The sequence below is a fragment of the Alexandromys fortis genome, unplaced genomic scaffold, assembly GCF_014885135.2.
Source record: "Alexandromys fortis isolate MF-2015 unplaced genomic scaffold, M_Fortis_MF-2015_v1.1 scaffold_42, whole genome shotgun sequence".
Classification (NCBI taxonomy): Eukaryota; Metazoa; Chordata; class Mammalia; order Rodentia; family Cricetidae; genus Alexandromys; species Alexandromys fortis.
The window spans coordinates 3,562,770-3,577,961 of NW_026067934.1; the positions used below are offsets into that span (position 1 = coordinate 3,562,770).

A 15,192-nucleotide genomic window follows, 5' to 3' on the forward strand; every position below is an offset into this window, starting at 1 on the left:
TATATTCATTTTGTCTTCTTTTGTTTTCAGTAGATGCTTGTTAAGCCATTGTACATATTTATTTAAGGAATAAAGGATATCATGCTCTTTATAGTAATCCTTTCTGATGATAAAAGAAAACTGAAGCCACAGGCTCAACACTGAGAAGATGTCACTTACTTGTTTGATAAAAATCAAATATAAAAACCAATTATATGCATGTGCTTCATTTCCTAACTTATTTTTATAACTAACAGAAAGCTACAGAGGTAAATTTTCAGCTGTGATAAAGAGACAGCTATCTAGTCTCACATAGGTTGATATAATTACTATTATCTAAGTCATGATATAGTTGACAGTGCTTTGTCTTTATAGAGTTGCTTTTCACTTACATGCATTTTCTTATTGAATCATTACAACCATCCCATTGTGTGTCACCTCGTGGGACAGAAATGTGCAAAGGGAGGGAACTGGGGCCTATTGAGATCACACTTTTTGTAATGCCCACATCTGAATCTGATCTCTGGAAGCACAGTCTGGACCTTGAACTCTTAATTACTGACAAGGAAAGTGATTCACACTATTACCACATAAAAAACTCATCTTCTTTCTTGCTTCAATAGGCTATGCCTTTGAAAGAAATGCCTACTGTGTTGGTTTGGTTGACAACATTATTTTTGAGTAAATTAATTTAGAACATGACAGTATTAGTTTTAATGAAATTTTGGTCCCTTAAATGGTTTTATACTTATCTGAATACAAATAACTAATTCACCCTTAAGTCAGTATAAGCTATATATTGTATAAAAGTGATTATCTATCATGTGTATTTGTAGAGAAAATATGTGATCCATTATCCTTATTTCAAGATACTTATGGATTTTGCAAATATAAGGTAATAGCAGATGGATGATATTAAGATCCTGCCAATGAGTTTACCCAGTGTGTTATTTGATGTCCAAAAAGTCCTGTGATTATCTCAGGCCACCAGAATCACCTTGCCTCTTTAGAAGAAGTGCCTTGGCAAACAAGAGTACAGAACAACATTTATCTGACATTTGCATAAATCAAAAGTAAAGTAAAACAGAAGCACCACAGACTGAATAGACTAGTGAAGATTGCTTTACATATAGTAGCTTTATGTCCCTAACAGCACTCAGCTATTAGCTCAGCGCAATGCAAGACAAGACTTTGGTGTTTCAGTTCTAGTCGGGATTTTGAGGAATTTCAACCTAGCAAATTCTCATAATTACTTTGCAAAGGAAAGAGAGACAATTGATGTGTCCATATCACTCTCTATAGCTACATATGTTTATACTTTGTTTTTAAAAAATAAAAATTTTATTTGCTGTTTCTGTTGTTCAGTAAGTTGATAGCTGAAATTTATTTGTTTGAAAACTATTATACAACAGCATTAGTTAATATTTTGTGTTTTTTATGATCTACTTGAAAATTCCATGAACTGCAGACATGTTATACACATTAAAATATGAAATCTGGATTCTCAATGCTGTTCTCTACCCACAGGTTGTATATAAAAATAATGATGTAAGGCTGGAGCTATCTCGACTTGCCAAGCAGGGAGATCCCAAGATGAAGATCCATGGAGTGGTGGCATTTAAGTGTGAAAACGTGGCGACATTAGATCCAATTACTTTTGAAACCCCAGAGTCTTTCATTTCTTTGCCTAAATGGAATGCAAAGAAAACGGGCTCAATATCATTTGATTTCCGTACCACAGAACCAAATGGCCTCATCTTGTTTAGCCATGGCAAGCCAAGACATCAGAAAGATGCCAAGCACCCACAGATGATTAAGGTTGACTTTTTTGCTATTGAGATGCTGGATGGTCACCTGTACCTCCTCTTAGACATGGGGTCGGGTACTATAAAAATAAAAGCCCTGCAGAAGAAAGTGAATGATGGAGAATGGTATCACGTGGATTTCCAGCGGGACGGACGGTCAGGTAATTTAACATTTTACAGTGCTATTGCAAATTCTCTCCCACCCCTGCCATTCTGAATAATTGCAACCAAGTCCTATTAAAGGTTTGCTGCATTAAAGAATATTGCAGTTACTGTTTCTGCGTTACCTCTTGTAAAAATCAGATTATTTAATCATAATGCTTCAGTATCCAAACCCAAATGATTAAATGTCTTCAGTGTCTTAAGCAAACATTTCATTTTTTATTAAATTAATTCATTTATTTGACATTCCAAATACAGTTTCCCCTTCCTCCTTTCTTCTGATTCCCTCCCATACCTTCCCCTCAGTCTAATAGTTTTCTATTTCTGTTATGAAAGGGGCAGGCCTCCCATGTTGTCAAAAAGAATGGCACCTCAAGTTGAGGTAGGACTAAGCACCTCTCCTTGTGTTAAGGCCAGGCAAAGCAACCCAGTATGAGGAATAGATTCCCAAACCTAGCTAAAACATTAGGGAAGGCCTTGCTCCCACTGCTAGGAGTCTCATAAAAAGACCAAGCTACACAATTGTCACACATATGTAGAGAGCCTAGGTCAGACTCATGTAGGCTCCCTTGCTGTCAGTCCAGACTCTGTGATCTCCTATGAGCCCAAGTTGTTTCTGTGGGTTCCCTTATGATGATCTTGACTCCACCACTTGTAAAATCCTTCTTCCTACTCTTCAAAAGGATTTTCTGAGCTCAGCTTGTGGTTGGCTGTGGGCCTCCGCATTTGTTTTCATCAGTTACAGGATGAAGACTCTGATGACAATCGGGGTAGTCACCAATCTGATCACAGGAGACAGCCAGTTCAGGCCATGTTTACACTAATACTAGGAGTCTTAGCTGAGCTCCTCCTTGTAGATTCATGGAGTTTCCTTTGAACCAGCTTTCTACCTGAACATGAAATGCCCTCCATATCAAAACATCTTTTTCATTACTCTCCCCCTCCATCTAACTCTTCAGCTCTTATGTTCCCATTCTTACCCAACCCAGCCTACCCAGGAGATCTTTCCTATTTCACCTTCCCAGGAAAATCACTGCATTCCCCATTTTGGGCCCTACTTATTACTTTGGCTCTCTGGGGGCTGTGGATTGTAGTAGGGTTATCCTAAATAAACTTTACTTGGCTATGCAAGAAATGTTATCTTGAATGTGTAGACACGGAATTTAGAAGCCTTAAAGTCTCAGCTATATTGGATGTTTGAAGGTTCCTGAAAATGCAATTATAAAGCATAGAAAAGTAAAAATGCTTACAAATTCATCAGAATTGTGGAGAAATGTACTGCAAAAAAAAAAAAAAAAAAAAAAAAAAAAAAAAAAAAAAAAAAAAAAAAAAAAAAAAAAANAAAAAAAAAAAAAAAAAAAAAAAAAAAAAAAAAAAAAAAAAAAAAAAAAAAAAAAAACTTAAGTTAATGCAGTGGAAATCAAAGTTACCGCTCAACCTGGTTTTCTTTAAGGTGACTAAACAATAGTGGGAGTAACCCCTGGCTTCATTTTCTGCCCTTTATTCCCTTATAAGGGTAGCAGGGAAATTTTCTCACAAGAAATAATATTTTACTTCACTTTAAAAATTGCTTTAAGAGATTAGAGTTTTGCTAGTGTGAACTTTGGAGAAAGAAAAAAATCAACCAGAAAGATCCCTTTTTATGCAATAAAATGAGGAGTTGAAAAAAGAACATTGAGAAGCTGGGATGACAGATACAGAATAGGTGGACATTCATAACCCAGTGCTCTGATTCCTCCTTAACTCAGAAAACCCATTGATGATTTTTTTTTCTTTTGAGAAAGTTTGCTCCCTGGATGTCATTATCCTAAAAATGCTGGGGATTGAGTTCATCTCTGTTATTCTTATGTAAGCTCTGAAGTGTTTAATGATTGGTTGCCAACAAACTTTAACAACATCTGCCCTGCCCCAGATGCTCTTGAAGAGCTAGTATTTAATTTGATCCTTAAGAACTTTCAAATAAAAAAATTGAAATGAATGTGGGAACAAGGCATGATCCAGTGCTTTGAAATATTATATTGTAGATGGTATCAGGATTTCATGTATATCTAGAATGAAATTTTGAAAATAACTTTGAAGAAGACAGAGATTTGGCTCATATTTTATAACAGAATAAAATAAAACAAATCAGATTATCTTGTTTCACCTTGGAAGTTCAGAAAACTAAAAAAAAGCAACAAACTTCAGATGTTATACTTTGTTTATCTAGAAATGAGATACTAATAATATGAAAATAGTGCATGATGAATACGAAGTTATTAGTTAATGTAAAGGAATACAAGAACCCCAAAATCATCTAGTATTCATTAATAGCAGACTTACGTTTGACAATAGCTCTTTGTAGTCTTTTTTTCTCAGATATATGTACATGTGTGTGTGTTTATGTACACACAGAAGAATGAACCTAAAGAAATAACAACCTGATAAACTTTTCAATGGAGTCCATTACAATCTTACCAATTATTAAATGAATTCCATTATTCTCAAGGCAGAGAACATCTATTAATTTGTGTTTGACTTGTTTATCTTATCATCATTGCTTAAAGATTATTTTAAATCTTCATTAAAGAATACCTAAGGCAGATAATACCTATACTAATTTACACAGCTCAGGTTTGAATTGAATGAATAGAATCATTTTCTAAGTTTTATTTGCAAACTAAAAGAACAATTAAAGCATGAGATTTTTTGTTGGAATTCACTGGAAATATTGAAGTTAATGTACTTGTTGGTATTTGATGGCAAATTACTTTTATGTGATTAAAATCTCAAATAAGTGAGTTGGAACAAGCAATGTAAAACCCAAAGCCAACTTTTGCCCTTCAACAAATTAAAGAATTTGCTTATATCATGTGATCCCCACTCAGGGGAAGTTAATGTCATTTTAATAGCTGCAGCTGTTAATATTTTTCATCTATAGTAGTTTAATTAAGCTCTATATTTGCCCACTGCATTGATCTGGCCTAGACTTGCCTATTAAAATTTGAATGAATGTATATACAGTTTCATTTTATCCAAAGAAAATTCAGAATTTTGCTGTTGAAATGCAAGCATTTGTAGCTGAGTTCAAAGTAAGAAACACAGAATCTGAGAGTTAAATTTACCCATTTTGTATTAATTATATTCAAAGGTTCTACAAAAATGATTTTTTATATCACAAAGAAAAATAGTTTGGCTATTTTAACAGGACAATGTGGGCTGCCTTCTTACAGTGATAAAAGAAGGTTCATTGAATTCCCTAGGCAACCCCTAGTTCAATGCCCAAAAAGCATTTAGAAAGCCCTATTATTTGTGCTGTTAAAATAGAAGGACCCAAGCCTCTGAGTTGCTCTTTTTTTATTTCTTTCTTTAAAAAAAAATGTTTTGAGACAGGGTTACTCTGTGTAATAGCCCTGGCTGTCCTGGAACTTGCTTTGTAGACCTAGCAAGCCTAAAACTCACAGAGATCTATCTGACTTTGTCTCCCAAGTGCTGGAATTAAAAGTGTGCACTCCCACTGCCCTGCCTGAGTTATTCTTTTAGTAACTGATTCATTGACTTAGATACTAACTAAGTACAAACACTATAGAACTACTTGATACCAATGTAACTACTCATTTTCTTGATCAGAGGTAAAACTAAATTCATAGTAGTGAAAATAACTGAAATTTGGATATTTCCAAAACAGTTTATAAGAGAAATTCGTCTAGGAGAAAGTATATATAATTTAATTCTTTAATCACAGTTCCTTTGGGGGCATGAAATACAGCTGTAAATACAGACAGATACCTTCAGATCCACCTTTATTCATATTCTCTCTGTGTGTGCATGCTTTCTCTTTCTTTCTACACACGCACACACACACACTCAGACAGACACACCACAAACACAAAGTACCACATTGTCAAAAATACTCCTCCGAAGATACCAATTTTACAATCGAAGAATAGTAGCAATCTTCCTTGTAAATGGAACTTCTTTAAATTTATAATCTCATTTAATTGCCATCTTAAAAGCCATCTATACAATACAGAAAAATAGGCACTGCCTTTTTATGATGATAACAAGAACTTCTGAGCCCAGGTATTGAAAATAATTCAAACAGAAATGTCAATCATTGTTATACGAGCCTGGTATGGGAACAAGCTTTGATAAGAACAGGACTTTGAGTTCTGCTTGTTCACAAGATCCCTATATTGTTAAGCAAGCATGTAGATAGAAGGAAATTAACCAAGGTGGAAGCTGCCATCTCCCCAAAAACTGGGTAAGACAGCAGTCAGTGACAAGGCAGGTAATCACCCAGGTTGCCATTCTTCCTGGTTGTCCATCCCTGGGTCCTGTGTTCACAAAAAGGGGTATGTGAGCCATTAGAGGATGAGAAAATCTACATGAATTTGAATATTTTATGGAACTTTATTTTGGATACTGGCTTATGATCACAGTTATAATATGAGATACTAATATAATTAACTAGAAATGATCCCAATATGTTAAGCAAGGTTGGGAGAGACATTGACAGGTAGAGGGCAAGTTTACATCTGACCTAGACAGAGAACTCATCCAATGGTGCAAAAACTAATGACTAAGAGAAAAACTGGATTCTTAGTTTTTACCCACCTATGATGTATCTTCCATTCTAAAATGTAGGGAAAAACTAAACACTCTAGTTCCTCATTTTTATCCAACTTGATCACATTAGCTTCTAAAGACAATGTAGCTTCCTTCTGTTGCTTATAGATTTTGTAATTAGTGACTTCAGAGATGAAGTGGCCGAGTTATCTGCACATGACCATAATAAGCGCTGGATTTAGCTGTCAAAGGAGAAGCTATGCAATGGGTAGGCTTAATCAGGTGGAGTTGAGTAGACAGTTTAAGTTATAGAAAAGCAGTTATCCTCTGTGCACATCTGAGCTGCTAGGATTAGAGCTCTTTGTTATTGAGTTGAGGATACTCTAAAGGTCCCCATTCCTGCCGACTCTGCAGGACATTGTTGTAATACATCTTTCTCAGCCCTCCTTCCTTTGCAGTCTTCCCTTTTCTCTCTCAGCTGATCCCAAATGTGACACCAAACAGCTGCCCAGGTATTTAGCTGAAGTGTGAATTGTTCTACAATTAGGATGAGGTTAATGACTGTTTTCATAGAGGAAAAACATGGTTTAAATTTGTGTTAAACTCTTTGGCTCAGTCAAGGATACCCTCTCAAGAATTTTCCTAGCAAACTGCCAGTCATTTTTTTCTTTTCTTTTTGCAAGCTATCATTACGTATTGAGATCAAAGAGAAAACTCATTATTCTTGTCAAGTTCTGCTTGTGTACAACAGGGCACAGCAGATTGTATCTGTGGTTATTCATAGCTAAGCCTACATTTAACAGCTAAGAAGCCGTTGAGATTTGAATTGAAGTCAGAATTCTAGTTTAAGAACTAGAAATTATAGAGGGAAAGGCACAGGCTCTCTCCAGAGCACATAATTAGGGGTTTGTAGAAATCACTGTTCCGTGTGAATAGCACTTGCTAGCTATCTATTACCAGCACTGATTTCTGTGTATACCATTCTTGAACTGCCACACTTAGACGGTTCTGCTTGAACAACCATTAGATGAGTTCTGTCTGTTTAGATCTTGAGATGAACAAACACTGGTAGTAGCCATCTGATTGCTGCTCCAGGCACTTAAGTGAATGGTCTCACTGCGAAGGCAGAGGCTGCACATCTTACCTGAGATGAAGGTGTTGAGCCACCCTTGACCAGTGAACATACATTACCTTACCTAATAAACTGTCCTGATTCAGCTCCTTTTAGGGTACTATTGAGATGGAACGAGTTGGCGAAGGAAGTGTGTGGCAGCTCACTATAGATATGCAGTTCAATTGCTTGAATATTTTTCACGATTGCACACAAGCATATAATAAAACATGCTGTATCTTATCAGTCTGCTTGTAGACAAATTAAAAGACACATTCTTGCCAACCTTATTCAAATATGAAGTTGCTGAAAATGAGCATGCCCAGGGACAGAAAGCTGTCAACTCCAGTCAATTAACATTTCACAGCAACTGAAATGTTGCTTTATGGCAGCTGCACAAGTTTCCTTTCTGCATCCACGGTGAGAGTTACCGAGGTTGTTGTCATGAAACAATCGATCTCCTAAGGTGCAGAGCTGACATGGCTACTTTAGCTGCTTTCTGTTATGAAAGGTAAGGGCAGTTTAGTTTTTCCTACCCGTATTTCTCATCTGCCCCGCGTGGGGGTGGCTTCTCTCCTACTCTCCCCAGAACTAGGCATTGGGCTTTCAAGATTTTGTCCTGATTTTTTTTATTCATGTGTCTTATTCCTTAATTTTCCAGCATATGGATAACTCAATGTAAATTTTAAAAATAAAATTAAGGTGATATATTTTTATTTTCTAACATTATTTTAGTTCCTTATCTAAATCCTACATGAGATTTAAAAAAAAATAAGAAGGTACAATAAATCACAAACAAACATAGAATTGTCGTGACCACCCCGATCCTCCTTCCCCCAAAGGAATGTGGATAATTTTTTGTGGGGGGGGGGCGGTTGTCACTTATTTGTTCTTACAGTTTTAGGGGAATAATTCCTTTTGTGCTTTGCATCATTGTATATTATTAACATATCTGTTTCTCTGGTTTTATTGTACATTTTCATTAAGTTTGAGTTTATTTACTAGAGTAGAAATTTGGCAAATTTATAATTTTGTGGAATCCAACACTTTGTGCACTGATTATACAAAGATAAAATTGACAGTTAACTTGAAATTATGTGATTCAGTAATTCTATTCATTACATAAAACGGACTTCAGTGCTCACCTTGTCAAATCCCTTAAGATGCATGAAACCTACAGTGAGGCCTATGAATCAAACTATTTGTTTAATTTTGCCAGCTAGTTACCAAACAAGCTAGACCTTGAATACCAGTTTCCTTCCACCGGACAAAAGCATTTTATACCATGGTGTGCTGTTTACTCACCCTTGATTCTTGCAATTTAAAATTCTGTAGTAATTTAAAACTTAAACCCACATTAGCTTATGTGAAATCTCACCTTTACTCCCTGTTTCTATTCACTATATAACCTAATTATGGAAATATAATAGCAAGAAAAAAATGAATGAAAGAAAAGACGAGTAGAAAAATATGAATAGCATGCCAAATTACAAAGTTGATGTCTGTTTTTATAACAAAGTGCTGCTTTCAACAGATTGTTTTATTTATACACAAATTATATGAAAAATAAAATTTTCCCTTCAGCTTTGGAACATTCTTATGCAAATATTACCTTATTTACTAGCTGCCTTTTAATCCTTTTCCTCTGCTATTAAAACATCAGGACTAACTGCTAATGTTATGAAGGTGGTCTGCACATTAAAATCGTAGAATATGCACATGTCCAAGTATTGTGCTGCAGTTGTAGTTTCTCTAAGAGCTGAGTGCTTTGGATTCTTACATATTGAATCATGAAGCACTTGTCAAAATAAATTCTCATCCATGGCTCCCTTCCAAAAAATTTGTCTACTGAAATATGATAGTATTTCTGTAAAGTATTGATTTGATCTACTAGCAACTTCAAGGACTATTAGAGTAGAAAGGTATCATGGAATGTACATGACTTGGGAACCTTTATTTTTAAATTTTCCTGTCCTCACATATGCTGCTGCCATGGCTTTAACTACTTCGGATTCGGTGAATACTCTGTTGCTTAAGTAAAAAATGTCACTAGGTTCACATCCATAGTAAAGTCAATAAGAGATATCCCAACAGAAATCACATATATGTCCAGTCAGGGACCTTCATACATGTTTAAATTGAAATGCAAACATCTAGTTAAGCTTTTGCCCCACCAATGGGATGCATTTTGAACTCTTCAAAATATTTCAAAATAAACATATCATTATTTCCAACCCAACTTCTATGTTTTGTTTCCTTACCATGTTGTAAGACATTCTCCTAAGACATGAAACCATATAGTTTGTTCATACATAGAAAATATTGATTATTTTGGTCATACTTCTTTTTGAGTATAGAATAGTCAGTGAATATCCAGTATACATATCTGTGCATCATTTTAACTTTGAACCTGACCAAATTAACATTCTAACTCCATTGGGTTATATTAGAGTAAAGATAGGTTTTCTTTTTCTTTCATATTTCATTATCTCCATTTCCCTGGGAACTCAAAAATTAGTATTTGAAGTAAAATATGGGATGTGAGGAAACATAACTGATGAGTCTTGCAATCATTGTTTTCTGAACTATGGTTCCAATTTGTTAGTTCTGAAACTCATTTGATGATCCAGCATTTGTTTTTAACACATGAATATAATACCTAAGACATCATGTATCTAGAGGTAATAGAATTTAAATTTTTTGTGAATGTTTTGTTTCAGTATGTATGTGTGTGTGCACACAAGCATACATGCAGGTTCACACATGCAAACACATATACACCCATGTAAGAGTTACAACAAAATTATAATCTTACTTATGTACTACTATCAGCAAAACACTACTTTATGGTGAGGGGTCTTTGAGACCCACCTTTGGAGGGGGGAGCTACTGGTAGCTGTTGGCCTTTTAGGAGGAAGAGGAGGGATATAGTCACCAGTAGGTTGCTCATGTCCCAGTGGATGTCCCTAAACCCATGTATGTGTGGGCAATGCTAATTGAACTCTGAGGTTTATAAATGTAGAACTAAAATGAAGAGGACATGAAATTAATATAGAGACAGCGAGGCAAGCACTAAGAAAGTTAGAAGAATGTGGTGGTGGGTGGACATCATCAGAATGCACGGGGTATAAGTATACATTGTTTTCTAAGAATAAAAACATTATTTAAGAAAAAGCCTACAGTAGTAGTGAGGTTGTAAGGAGCATCTTACCCCAGAGGTGTCAATAAACACATATCTGAACTTTCCTTAACATTTTATTCTAAGCAGGCCCCCAAATCCCTGTAAATAATAACCAAGAGACCCAACTTTTACATTGCCATTGTTAAATCGAGTATCTATGATTGTGTGAAATATTTAGCACAAACTTTTTCTCTAACAGTACAGACATGGGAGGCTAGAGAGTGAGCTTAGAAGTCAAGAGCATTTGATGTGTAAACATGAAGACTTGAGTTTGGACCCCAGCACAAATATAACAAGATAAATGTAGTCTCCTGTACTCCTGTAACACCAGAAGTGTGGCAGGTCCAAAAGAGAGAGTTTAGAGTTTGGGGGCTTGCTTACTACAATCTAACTGCAAACAGCAAGCTCCAACCTCAATGAGAGACTATGATGCAAAAGAATAAGGTGGAACTTGATAGAGGAGTCAGTACATCAGTGTACTACTCTGGCTTCCACATATACAAGGGGACAGATACCTGTACACATGTTTGCATACAATATACACACATGTGCTACATACATAGTTCACATAAATAAATACATATGTATTTATCCTCATCATCTTTCTTAGTCTCTGTGTATGTCTGTCTGCCTGTCTGTTTTTCTGCTGCAGGCCCAGTGAGTTCTCTGGATAGCATATAGGAGAGACAAAGAGAGAATGACTGCTCTAAGCAGCAAATACCTGTGTTATAGGGATGCCCAAGCATTCTCTTTACTTGGGAACTGTAACAGTGTGATTAAAAGCAATTTAGTTTTACCAATTACTGTTAATCTTCCTGAGCTAAATTAAGTTTGTTCTATAAATAAAATGGAAATTTGGGGAACAGGCATTGGAAAAATATATCCTCATTCTCATCATAGTGTTTTATTGTTTGTTTTCTAAGTTGTATTTTTCAAATCAGTTCCTCTCAATTATGTGTATTTATGTTATCAAATGCTATTTCTAGGAGGACTTCATGAAGTGATAACTTCTCTAGCCTATTATTTTTCACATTTGTCTTGTTGTCTTGTATTCAGACTTCTTTTTTTTTAGCTTATAGCTGCTACAGAAGTTAGGACCCATCTATGCATTCACTCCTTAGCTCTTTTAGACAACGCTGGTTAAAAAACAATTCTTTTTAAATGAATGTAGCGATCATTCTATTAGATATGAGTCTCCTCACCTCAATATTGTGCATTTCATTTTCCAAAATCACTTTTATTATATTTTCAAGGTAATATTGCATAGCAGTGATTTGCTTCTAAATGGAAGTTTTCTTCCAGATATTATCATGAATGAGAAAAATATAAATTAGTGATTTGTCTTTTTTCCCTTTTAAGCATCTTCCATCGAAATCCCTCACCATTTCTCTTTCCTTACAAGACCAAAAATAGCAATGTCTGTGAGGGTTTCTCCCCTGGGAGTTTTCCACTACTTTCTGTTAAAGTCTAGAAAGACAAATGCCTTCATAATGACTTGGACACCTGGGCACGCTGACAGTGACTGCTATGCCCTTCTCCCTCAGAAAGACAAATTCCATTTTGAAGTTCAGCTCAAGATAGGACCTGCTGCCAGGATTTAAATTACTCCTGGGCACAAAGTAAGGACAAGTAGCCTAATGTTCTTAGCTAGAAGCATGCTTCTCCTTTGGGAAAACCCTGGGCCTTGGGTTTCCTGGGAAGCAACAATAATATATCATCATACTTGCATTCTCTTCCTGAACTTTGAGTATCCCAGAGACTATATGAGTATTTAGATATTTTCTGGCTCCCCGGTCTATATCGCTGTCTGTCTGACTCAATCTATCTATTATAATTTATACCCAAAATGAAAATTTGGGGGTAATCAGGTCCTTGTGGTGTTCAGTGAATAGCATTTGCTTCATGAAGATAAAAACCTTTCTAGTGATAGATTACTGGCAGCAATTCTTATGATCCGACAGTATATATTTAAGTTTTTATCAGAAATGCCCTTCCAGCCGCTTTTATGGATTCCACATCTTCTATATCTCTCAAATATTTCCATGTGAGTGAGTAACTGTTCATTTAATACTTGAGGCTTAGAGGCTATACAATTGCACATCAATACATTTTTCCAGATTGAAGTGAGGAAAAGGAAACTATTGATTTTGATAAGTGATTTGGTTTAAAGAGATGATGTGGGATTTAGGATCTGGGCAACCAGAAAATGAACAAGCAGCCGCTGTCAAGAAAGAGAAGCAAATGATTTTTTTTCTTGAATCTCTCACCAAAATGTACCAGTGAACATTCCTGTGGTGTTTGTTATAATGTAGACTCTGTGTGTTTTATTAAACATGCAGAACAGACTTCTAGTGTTTGTTCACATGTATAAAGATACCCAAAGCAGGGAAATGAATCAATAAATGTGTGCTCTAGGTGTTAAGTTTCACTTGAATTTGGAATTCTGTCAAATTAATAGATACAAACAAACAAATCAGTTAAAGACAAAAACAAAATCTTTCCTTGGCTCAAAAATTCATACTAATTTTTTGTTTGCTTGTTTGCTTGTAGTAAGGTCTCACTCTTTAATCTGTATGGTCTGAAACTCACTCTGAAGACAAAGTTGGCCTCAAACTCACACAAATTCTCTTGCCTCTGTCTGCTAAATGCCGAGATTAAACATGTCCTTCCATGGCCCCCATACTAACTTTGAAAGTAATCACATTAATCACATACAGTCAGACTTCGCTGTAGAAAAATGTCCATTCCATTATTGTATGATTTATTTAAATTTGAGCTATTTAAAATTGGCATCCATTATTAGTTATGTACACACTTTGGTTTTCAGTAAGTCAAATGGGACCACATTAAATGTAATTTGTTTCATTTCTAAGTTATGTAATCACATGGATGATTTGATGTTTAGAAGCACCAGACACTAAATAAAAAATAAGATATATGTTATATACATATATGTATATACATGTATATGTATACACATTCTTATATACATATATATCTACATAAAGTATATAAGAAAATTTGATTTAAAAAAAGAAGCCATGCTTTTGAAAGACGGCAAGGAGAGGTATGTGAGTGGATTCTGAGGGAAGAAAGAGAAGGGGGACATGATGTAATTATATTTAAATTTAAAATAATAAATGATTAAAATAGAAATGTCTGGCTTTTAGGAGCTCACAGTCTACCATATAAGAGGAAAAAAGCAAAGGCCCAGACCACACTGTATGCATAAACAACTTCATATTCTCTTTTCCTTGTAACAGGTACCATTTCTGTCAACACACTGCGCACTCCGTACACAGCTCCTGGTGAGAGTGAGATCCTGGACCTAGATGATGAGCTCTACCTGGGGGGCTTACCAGAAAATAAGGCTGGCCTTGTCTTCCCCACCGAGGTGTGGACTGCCCTGCTCAACTATGGCTACGTGGGCTGCATCCGGGATCTGTTCATTGACGGTCAGAGCAAAGACATCCGGCAGATGGCGGAAATTCAGAGTACGGCTGGAGTGAAGCCATCCTGCTCGAGGGAGACAGCAAAACCGTGCCTTAGCAATCCTTGCAAAAACAATGGCATGTGCAGAGATGGCTGGAACAGATATGTGTGTGATTGCTCTGGAACAGGATATCTCGGCAGGTCCTGTGAGAGAGGTAGGATTTCAAAATTCTAGCGACTAGTCCTCAAGAAGAAATATTTACTAAATATCAGCATCAAGCCTCAACCGAAACATAACAACTCCGAGTGAAGTAACCCCCAGTCCTAACCCCTAGACCTGACACAGGTGACTGGGGAGGTTTTCAGAGGGCCCAGCTGTGGGTACCCGTAGTTCTTCAGGTGTGTTTGAGATGGCTAATTCATAACCGCTGCCGTGTTTGTCTTTAGCTGATCACAGACATGTTTTTATGTCTAACGTTAAGTCTTAGTCGATTGTGAGCACCTCCCTTTCCTTGCTAAGAAAAAAATGAAGCGCTTTGTTATTCTGTTCCTCTCCCCTTGCAAACAGAGGAATGGATATTGAAAACAGAATGAGGGTAATGGCAACAGCTTGCGTGGAAACCCGTTTAACAGAAGAGATAGCAGAAAAAAAAAAATGGTTGCATGTCATTCTATCGACCCAGGGCTTTAGATGAATGGCTTAGTCACTATGCTCATTGTCACTTACGTTCTACAGTGAAACTAAAAGTCAATATGAAAAAATATTGGCGAGTTGCTCCTTCGTCCTCTCATGGTTTAAATAGCATTTCTCCCTGAAGTGCTCCACCTGAGCAGTGCCAGGCACTTCTGAAGCCTTGCACAGTTGGTTCTTTTCCTTCAGTCCTATATAGTCTATGTAATTTGCCCTGAAAATTCAAGAGGAAAAAGTGGACATTTTTCAAACGCAAAATTAAAATCTGCATAATAGAATTAGA

At 36.1% G+C, this 15,192-nt stretch overlaps 1 protein-coding gene across 1 annotated transcript in view; it reads left to right on the forward strand.

Moving 5' to 3' along the window:
• Window positions 1–15,192, forward strand: part of Nrxn1 (neurexin 1) — a 1,063,094-nt gene that overhangs the window by 431,269 nt on the left and 616,633 nt on the right. The window contains exons 7-8 of the mRNA XM_050146062.1: window positions 1,507–1,945; window positions 14,050–14,433. Of these exons, the coding sequence (XP_050002019.1) occupies window positions 1,507–1,945; window positions 14,050–14,433 (823 nt within the window). The remainder of the gene's footprint in view (window positions 1–1,506; window positions 1,946–14,049; window positions 14,434–15,192) is intronic.